The sequence below is a fragment of the Lithobates pipiens genome, unplaced genomic scaffold, assembly GCF_037356315.1.
Source record: "Lithobates pipiens isolate NorthernLeopardFrog02 unplaced genomic scaffold, aLitPip1_a1.2 Scaffold_28, whole genome shotgun sequence".
Classification (NCBI taxonomy): Eukaryota; Metazoa; Chordata; class Amphibia; order Anura; family Ranidae; genus Lithobates; species Lithobates pipiens.
In genome coordinates this window covers 228,486,171-228,496,124 of record NW_027507789.1, presented here as the reverse complement: position 1 = coordinate 228,496,124, position 9,954 = coordinate 228,486,171, and the positions used below count along the sequence as shown (strand labels likewise).

The following is a 9,954-nucleotide window of genomic DNA, read 5'->3' as shown; positions in this document are numbered from 1 at the left end:
TCCTACTGACCATTAATATAAGGGGTCCTTCTTCCACTGACCAATAATATAAGGGGTCCTTCTCATACTGACCATTAATATAAGGGGTCCTTCTCATGCTGATCATTAATATAAGGGGTCCTTCTCATACTGATCATTATTATAAAGGGTCCTTCTTCCACTGACCAATAATATAAGGGGTCCTTATCCTACTAACCATTAATATAAGGGTCCTTCTCCTACTGACCATTAATATAAGGGTCCTTTGCTCACTGACCATTAATATAAGGGGTCCTTCTTCCACTGACCAATAATATAAGGGGTCCTTCTCATACTGACCATTAATATAAGGGGTCCTTCTCATGCTGATCATTAATATAAGGGGTCCTTCTCATACTGATCATTAATATAAGGGGTCCTTCTTCCACTGACCAATAATATAAGGGGTCCTACTCATACTGACCATTAATATAAGGGGTCCTTCTCATACTGATCATTAATATAAGGGGTCCTTCTCATACTGATCATTAATATAAGGGGTCCTTCTCATACTGATCATTAATATAAGGGGTCCTTCTTCCACTGACCAATAATATAAGGGGTCCTACTCATACTGACCATTAATATAAGGGGTCCTTCTTCCACTGACCAATAATATAAGGGGTCCTACTCATACTGACCATTAATATAAGGAGTCCTTCTCCTACTGACCATTAATATAAGGGGTCCTTCTTCCACTGACCATTAATATAAGGGGTCCTTCTCCTACTGACCATTAATATAAGGGGTCCTTCTTCCACTGACCAATAATATAAGGGGTCCTTCTCATACTGACCATTAATATAAGGGGTCCTTCTTCCACTGACCAATAATATAAGGGGTCCTTCTCCTACTGACCATTAATATAGGGCACCTTCTCCCATTGGCCACCAAGATAATGGACCACTACATTGACTACCAACATTAGAAGGTACTTTTCCACTGACCACCAATATAAGGGTCACTTCAATTTTCAATGTTGGGTTTTCTTTTGTAGCTATTATTATTATTATTATTATTATCATTATTATTATCATTATTATTATCATTATTATTATCATTATTATTATTATTATCATTATTATTATCATTATTATTATCATTATTATTATTATTATCATTATTATTATCATTATTATCAATATTATTATTATCATTATTATTATTATCATTATTATTATTATTATTATCATTATCATCATTATTATTATTATTATTATTATCATTATTATTATTATGATTTTGTCCCATTTCAGAATTGCTATTACTTTCTTATAGAGGATGAGAGAGTTGGGAGGAGCTGCTCTGGGCGTCTCCTACATCCAGTACATTCTATATACTTTTACGGACTAGAGATGTAATATATTAGGAAGGTTCCCCAAGACATGAAAATGATTTCCAGGGTTCCTGTGTAATAAAACGCTTGTCATAGTGGACCCCCCCCCAATGTTTTTGCCCCCCTGATGAAGATTGAATACACTTTGCGTAATACAAGCGGGGATCTCCTTTAAGGGATCAGCACTGAGCGTTTTGCGGTTCGGAGAGACGAGGCGAGACTCGTGGGAGCGCAGGAAACTGATGTTTATTTACTTTTTTTTGTACACAAACACATAAAACGGAACCCCCAGCGAGGAGGGTGATTGGCAACCGTTCTGGAAAACAAGGAAACCGCCGCACTTTGAAGCTCCATCCAGAAATGTAAACCGACAATTAATAAAAAATGCATTTTACTGAAAGTTTTCTGAGCGGCTTTGTGTTCCCAGCAATGGCGGAATGTAATTACTGCTCCGCCTCCTGAGCGCAGGGGGTCATCTTAGACGGATCGGTGGAAAACAGTGAAAAGGTCCCCGGCTCTGGAAGAAAGGGAAAAAAGAAATATTCAGAGAATGTAAAGAAGTCCATTAATTTCCACGGCAGAGGGAAGACGGAGAATCGGCGCAATAATGACTGCACGCTCGCCAATAATGACTGCGCGCTCGCCAATAATGACTGCGCGCTGGCCAATAATGACTGCGTGCTCGCCAATAATGGCTGCACGCTCGTCAATAATGGCTGCACGCTCGTCAATAATGGCTGCACGCTCGTCAATAATGGCTGCACGGTCTCCAATAATGGCTGCACGCTCGTCAATAATGGCTGCACGGTCTCCAATAATGGCTGCACGCTCGTCAATAATGGCTGCACGGTCTCCAATAATGACTGCACGCTCTCCGATAATGACTGCGCGCTCTCCGATAATGACTGCGCGCTCGCCCATAATGACTGCGCGCTCGCCAATAATGGCTGCGCGCTCGCCAATAATGGCTGCGCGCTCGCCAATAATGGCTGCGCGCTCGCCAATAATGACTGCGCGCTCGCCAATAATGACTGCGCGCTCGCCAATAATGACTGCGCGCTCGCCAATAATGACTGCGCGCTCGCCAATAATGACTGCGCGCTCGCCAATAATGGCCCATTAGCAGCTTTCTGACACAAACGTACATCAGCTCTGCCGGCCGCTTAATTGTCTTCTACATCCATTATTTATATCAGCGCCGCGCTCTTCACTCTCCCGACCATTTCAGAGCCGTCTCCACCAATCATCACTAAATGACTTGTGGTCAGAATAATGGGAGGCGGCCGGAGATTGATGGAGGTGTTTAGAGGCACTTCAATATCTGCAGACTGGAGGAATGGCCCATATCCTCACTCCCTTCTTCTTTCCTCCCCTGGCCTCTTCCCACCTGTTCCTCTCCCATCTCCTCTCCTTTCCTTTTACTTTTCCCCCTCTCCCCTCTTCCTCTACCATGTCCTCTACTCTCCTTTCTTCTCTTGGCATCTCTTTCCCTCCTCTCCACTCATTTCTTCCTCTGGCCTATCATCCCCTCTTACTCTCCCATGTCCTCTCCTTTCTTTTTCTCCCCTGACTTCTCCTCCTCTTTTATGTCCCCTCTTCTCACCTGTTCCTCTCCCATGTCCCCTCCTCCGCTTTTCTCCCCTAACCTCTCCTCCTCTCTCATGTCTTCTCCTCCTGACTTCTTCTGCTCTCTTCCTCTCCCATGTCCTCCTCTTTTCTTTCTTCTCCCCTCTTCTCACCTCTTCCTCTCCCATGTCCCCCTCCTTGCTTTTTCTCCCCTGACCTCTCCTCCTCTCTGCTTCTTCCATGTTCTCTCCTTTTCTTTCCTCCTCTACCCTCTCTTTCTTTCTTGCCTTTCCATGTTCTCTCCCTTCTCCCCTACTCCCCTCTTTCTCTCCTATGTCCTCTTCTTTTCTCACCTCTTCCTCTTCCATCTCCTCTCCTCTCAACATTTCCTCCCCGTTCCTCTCCCTTGTCCTCGTCTCTCTTTCTTTGTCTTATCCTCTCTCCTATTCTCCTCTCTACTCCCCACTTTCCCTCTCAGCTGTCCTCTCCTCTCTTCACCCCACTGACACTCTCTCTTCCCTTCTCCTCATTTCTACCCACATCTACCCCTATCCTCCCTCCTCTCCTCCAACCTCCTTCCTCACTCCTTCATCTTTTCATCTAATATCTAATTTTCTCCCCTTACTCTCCTCCTCTACACTCTTCACTTCTCCTCTCTCTTTCTGTACTCTTCTCACCTCATTTACTATATTTTTCTAAACTCCATCCCTTCTCCTCTATTTTCTTTCTCTGTTCCAGTTCTCTTCTCTCCTCTCCTTTACTCTCCTCTCCTACACCCTCTTCTCCTCCCCTCCTCTCATCTGCGTCACTCTCCTCCTCTCCTTTCATCTCCTTCAATCTCCTCTCTTCTCATCCTCATCTGCTTTAATCTCCTCTCTTCTCATCTCCTTCACTCTCCTCTCCACCCCTCCTTTCATTTCCTTTACTCTCTTCTCCTCTCCTCCCCCCTCATCTTCTTCTCTCTCCTCTCCTCCCTCCACTCCTCCCCTTCACTCTCCTCTCCTTCCCCACTGTCATCTCCTTTGTTCTCGTCTCCTCCCCTCCTTTTATCTTCTCCACTCTCCTCTCTGCTGCTCCTTTCATCTCCTTCACTCTTCTCTGCCCTGTCATCTCCTTCACTCTCTTCCTCTCCCCTCCTCTCATCTTCACTCTCCTCTCCCCCTGTAATCTCCTTCACTCTCTTCTCCTCCCCTCCTCTCATCTTCACTCTCCTCTCCCCCTGTCATCTCCTTCACTCTCTTCTCCTCCCCTCCTCTCATCTCCTTCACTCTCTTCTCCTCCCCTCCTCTCATCTTCACTCTCCTCTCCCCCTGTCATCTCCTTCACTCTCTTCTCCTCCCCTCCTCTCATCTTCACTCTCCTCTCCCCCTGTCATCTCCTTCACTCTCTTCTCCTCTCATCTTCACTCTCCTCTCCCCCTGTCATTTCCTTCACTCTCCTCTCCTCTTCTCTCCTCCTCTCATCTCCCTCACTCTCTTCCCCTCCTTTTATCTCCTTCACCCCCTCCCCCCCCCCTTACTTCTTTCACTCTCCTCTATTCCCTGCCTCTCATCTCCTAAGCTCCTGTTCTCCTCTCCCCCCAGGTTGTTGAGTTACTCACTCTTGTAGCAGGCGGGTACGGTAAAGTTGCCCCCCTGGCACTGGCTCTGTACCGTGTAGGCGCACTTTTGTTCCTTATTCTTGCAGAAATAGGTCAGGATGTCTCCATGCTGAATCTGCTGACCTGCGATTTCATCCACCCGCGTCCTCCTTCCGTTATGGAGGACGGTGGCCTTGGGCGTGGTCACGTGACACGGAGCTGGAAGGTTTTAGAAAGCAATATTGAGTTCTCCCCCATGAAGTAAAACCCCCTGAAGACCCCAGACAATCCAGACTGAGCATGTAAGGAGAGGTCCCCCTCAATGAGAACCACATGTCCCAGAGATCAGGGGCTCCTCAGATACAATCAGCTGAAAACAGTGTGGCCCCACCCCCTTCCCCTACGGAGACACATAGGGCCACGTGTAGGAAATCTTACCTCTACAGGCGGGCTTCGGGGACCATTCCCCGTCTTTGTCACAGTAGGATATTCGGGGGCCGTCCAAGGCGTAGGGCGGGTTACAGCCGTAGCTCACCGATTCTTTATAGTTGTACTTCCGGTAGAGAGCAAAACTCATGTAGCCGTTGGTTATCTCAGTGGGACGATTACATTTCACATCTGTGGAAGCAGGAGAGAGAAAGAGACGCAAACGGGTCCATTTATAAACATCCGCTGTACAAATAACTCAAGCACCAACTCTCCTCTCAACAAGAGTAGTGATGGACGAACTTCCGACGGGACGTTTCGCGAACGCGAAATGCGAACGGACCCAAACGTTCGCGAAACCGACCGTTCGCCGCGGGCCCCATTGACTTCAATGGGAGGCGAACTTTGCAAACCTTCATGTCGAATTTGCGGCCACGTGGTAATTATTAGGGGGTAAAACGTAGTCCCACCATCTGGACAATGACATAATACATGTATGAGGTGAATTTGGGATCGATAACTACAAGCATTTTTATTTTATTTGGGAAATTGTTCTAACAATTCAGGACTATGGAGCTAATGAAGGCAATGGAGGAGAGGGAAGGTCAGGGACCAGGGTAGGCAAAGAAGAGGGTGCAGGAGATGATCACCAGCAGCGTGACATACCGGAATGACACATGCACCGTGATAGAGGCATCTGACAGCAGCACCGTAATACAGAGCACTGACAGCAGCACCGTGACATACAGCGCTGACAGCAGCACCGTGACATACAGCGCTGACAGCAGCACCGTGACATACAGCGCTGACAGCAGCACCGTGACATACAGCGCTGACAGCAGCACCGTGACATACAGCGCTGACAGCAGCACCGTGACATACAGCGCTGACAGCAGCACCGTGACATACAGCGCTGACAGCAGCACCGTGACATACAGCGCTGACAGCAGCACCGTGACATACAGCGCTGACAGCAGCACCGTGACATACAGCGCTGACAGCAGCACCGTGACATACAGCACTGACAGCAGCACCGTAAGCAGCCCCAGGAGGAAGTCAGCACAGCACAGGGATGGTGTGATCCCCTCATAATAAGAACCCCCAGGAGGAAGTCAGCACAGCACAGGGATAGTGTGATCCCTTCATAATAAGAACCCCCAGGAGGAAGTCAGCACAGCACAGGGATATCATAAGCAGCCCCAGTAGAAATATGACACCGCTCAACCTCTTCAAAGAGGAGGGTAGGGGCATATAGTACGGTGTGCTTTTTTGGGTCAAGGAAGTGAGCCAAATGAATTAAGAAGGTCTGTGTGCTTGATTAAAAAAATAGTTTATAGACATATACATGGTCTACTGGTCACATGTGTTGAATTCCTCCGAGATCCATGCCTCATTCATTTTTAGAAATGTGAGGTAGTTAACACTGTGGTGAGCTAGGCGAGTACGCTTATCGGTCACAATCCCCCCTGCTGCGCTGAACGTCCTTTCGGACAGGACACTGGATGAGGGGCAAGCCAACAGTTCGATTGCAAATTGGGCAAGCTCTGGCCAGAGGTCAAGCCTGCCCACCCAGTAGTCTAGGGGTTCATCACTCCTCAGAGCGTCCACATCGGCCGTTAACCCAATGTAGTCGGACACCTGACGGTCTAGGCGTTCCCTGATGCTGGATCCGGATGACACCTGTCGATGGGTCGGCTGAAAGAATGACCTCATATCCGAAGTCACCAACACATCTTCAAACCGGCCTCTTCTTGCAGGCGCTGTTGGATTGGTACCCGCAAATCCTTCTCTGGGAGTGGGAATTGCTCCTCTGCCAGCGCACGCAAAAGCAGAATGCAGCATTTCTCGAAGCAAGGCCTGGAAGTGCTGCATTCTGACAGCCCTCTGCGACGGCGGTAACATTTCCGCCATTTTGTGTTTGTACCGGGGGTCTAAGTACGTTGCCACCCAGTACTGGTCCTTGACCCTCATGCTTTTTATACGGGGGTCCCTATTAAAACACTGGAGCATGAAGGCCCCCATTTGCACTAAAGTGGAAGCGGTGTGGTGGCCTGGCTCCTGCTCATCATCCAGGATAATGTCGTCCTCTTCATTCTCCTCTCCCCATCCTCGCACAACAGGGATCCCAGAAAGGTTTAAAGCATGCTCTTCTTGCTCCTGCTCATCCGCCCCGGCACCATCCTCCTCTGACTCCTCATCAGACTCCTGTTGTTGACTTGTCTCAGATAGAGTAGCCCCCCCTGGGAATTCATCCAGCATTGCGACTTCCTCATCTTCCCGCTCCTGCTCCTCCACAGCCTGATCAATGACACGACGCAATGCACGCTCCAGAAAGAAGGCATAAGGTACCATGTCACTGATGGCGCCATGGCTGCGACTGACCAGTTTGGTGATCTCCTCAAATGGCCGCAGAAGTCTGCATGTGTCGCGCATGAGCAGCCACTGGCGCGGTGAAAAAAAACCCAGCTCCCCAGAACCGTTTCTTTCGCAGAGTTCATACAGGTAGACGTTAACTGCACGTTTCTGCTGGAGCAGCCTATCAAGCATATAGAAGGTTGAGTTCCATCGCGTCGGGCAATCGCAAATAAGACGTCTGACCGGCAGATGGTGTCGCCGCTGAATGTCAGCAAGGCGAGCCATGGCCGTGTAAGATCTTCTGAAATGGGCCGAGATTTTCCTTGCCTGCCGCAAGATGTCCTGGACCCCAGGGTATTTGACAAGGAATCGCTGCACGACCAAGTTTAAGACGTGTGCCATGCACGGCACGTGCGTGATTTTGCCCTGTTTCAATGCGCTAAGCAGATTGGCACCGTTGTCACACACCACTTTACCAACTGTCAAATTGAGCGGTGTTAGCCACTCATCTGCCTGTGAACGCAAAGCTGAAAGGAGTGCCGGGCCAGTGTGGCTCTTTGCTTCCAGGCACAACAGACGCAGCACGGCATGGCAACGTCTCACCTGGCATGTGGAATAGGTTCTGGGGAGCTTGGGCGGTGCAGTGGAAGAGACGCTAGCAGCGGAAAAGGAGGAGGCAGCTGAGGAGGAGAGGGAGGAGGATGGAGTAGGAGGAGGAGAAGAAGAGTCAGGCCTGCATGCAATCCGTGGCGGTAAAACCAAATCTACACGGGTGCCACGGGTTACATGCTTGACGGCCGTCAGAAGGTTCACCCAGTGGGCAGTAAAACTGATATACCTTCCCTGCCCGTGTTTGCTAGACCACGTGTCTGTGGTCAGATGTATCTTGGCACCGACACTGTGTGCCAGAGATACATTCACTTGCCGCTGAACATGGCCATATAGCTCTGGGATGCCCTTCTCTGAGAAATACTTCCTTCCTGGGACCTTCCATTGTGGTGTTCCAATGGCCACAAATTTGCGAAAGGCCTCCGAGTCCACCAGTTTATATGGCAGTAGTTGGCGGGCTATGAGTTCTGACAAGCCAGCCGCCAACCGTTGGGCAAGAGGGTTATCCGGCATCATCATTTTTTTACGCTCAAACATTAGGCCCACGGAAGCCTGCCTTTTTGCAGAAAAATGTGAGCTTGGCGTGATGGAAGGTGGAGTGGAGGACAATTGTGAGGAGAGAGGAGAAGGAGAAGTAGAAGACGAGGCTGGACGGTGAGAGCCTGCAGTGTGGCTTTGTGTGTTCCGTTGCTCCCACTGGGCTCGGTGATGGCTGCTCATGTGCCTTCTTAAGGCGGTCGTCCCTAGGTGAGTATTGGGCTTACCGCGACTAACGCGTTGACTGCAAAGATTGCAGATGGCAACGCTATTGTCAGCAGCGGACACGTTAAAAAAAGCCCACACTGCGGAGCCATGTGCCGGTGTCCTGGGAGCGCCAGATGTGACCGTACATGGTCGATGACTCGCTCCTGATACATTTGCAGTCTGCTTTGTCCCTGCTGTGCAATGTAAGTCATTGCTGCTTCTCCTCCCTATCTGCTGGTCCATATCTCCCTCTGAACTCCCCTCCTCTTCCTCTCTTGTGGGCACCCACGTGACATCACTAGACACGTCATCATCAACGTCACCTTCCCCACCGCTATAAGTAGAGATCTCGGAGTAGGCAGCAACACCGGGGACCAACCTCCTCCTTGGGCTGATCTGGGTACTGGCGTCAGACTGCTGAGTAGCGCTTGTTGCTACCTCCTCTTCCTGATCCAATACCAAGAGTGGCTGCGCATCAGAAATGTCCTCTTGATATGGATCGGAAAATAATTCCAGTGACTCAAGCGGAAGGTATGTGGTGGTGGTGGTGGTGGTCGTGTTGTTGGTGGTAGTGTCTTTGGGGGTGCACATAGCAGAGAGTGAAGAAGAGGGTGCAGATCGAGAGGATGAGGAGGGTGCAGAAGAGTAAGGCTGAGCGAGCCACTCAACCAAGTCTGGTGCATCCTTTAAAGTAATTGAACGCACCTTCTGCAACTTCCCACTTTGGCTCAAGCCTGTTGCTCCTGCCCTACCCCTACCACCCCTGCGGAAGGGCCTGCCTCTTCCTCTGCATGTCATTTTTTAAATGACCCTGTGACAAAACTCTTAGTCCCTATACCGCTGAAGGACTGCTGCAGTATAGGTGAGCGGTCAGCAGTGGTGCACGTCAACCCTATCTATTGTGGACCTATAGCGGTCCTTACAGAACAGCAGACTGTACCGCACTCAAGCCTATGTACCGTAGCACCCTATACCAAGTTACCAGTCCTTATAAGAACTTTTGTGGACCAAGCAGGTTGTGTATTAGTGTTTAGCAGACTGTACGTCAGTCCCTATACCGCTGAAGGACTGCTGCAGTATAGGGCAGCGGTCAGCAGTGGTGCACGTCAACCCTATCTATTGTGGACCGATAGCGGTCCTTACAGAACAGCAGACTGTACCGCACTCAAGCCTATGTACCGTAGCACCCTATACCAAGTTACCAGTCCTTATAAGAACTTTTGTGGACCAAGCAGGTTGTGTATTAGTGTTTAGCAGACTGTACGTCAGTCCCTATACCGCTGAAGGACTGCTGCAGTATAGGGCAGCGGTCAGCAGTGGT

At 49.4% G+C, this 9,954-nt stretch overlaps 1 protein-coding gene across 1 annotated transcript in view; it reads right to left on the bottom strand.

Annotated features, from left to right (window-relative positions):
* Positions 1-1,583: 1,583 nt before the first annotated feature.
* APOH (apolipoprotein H) overlaps positions 1,584-9,954 on the bottom strand; it is a 34,958-nt gene continuing 26,587 nt past the window's right edge. The window contains exons 6-8 of the mRNA XM_077460659.1: positions 4,938-5,117; positions 4,521-4,718; positions 1,584-1,871 (exon numbers count right to left, since the gene is read on the bottom strand). Coding sequence (XP_077316785.1) covers positions 1,798-1,871; positions 4,521-4,718; positions 4,938-5,117 — 452 coding nt within the window. The 3' untranslated portion in view covers positions 1,584-1,797. The remainder of the gene's footprint in view (positions 1,872-4,520; positions 4,719-4,937; positions 5,118-9,954) is intronic.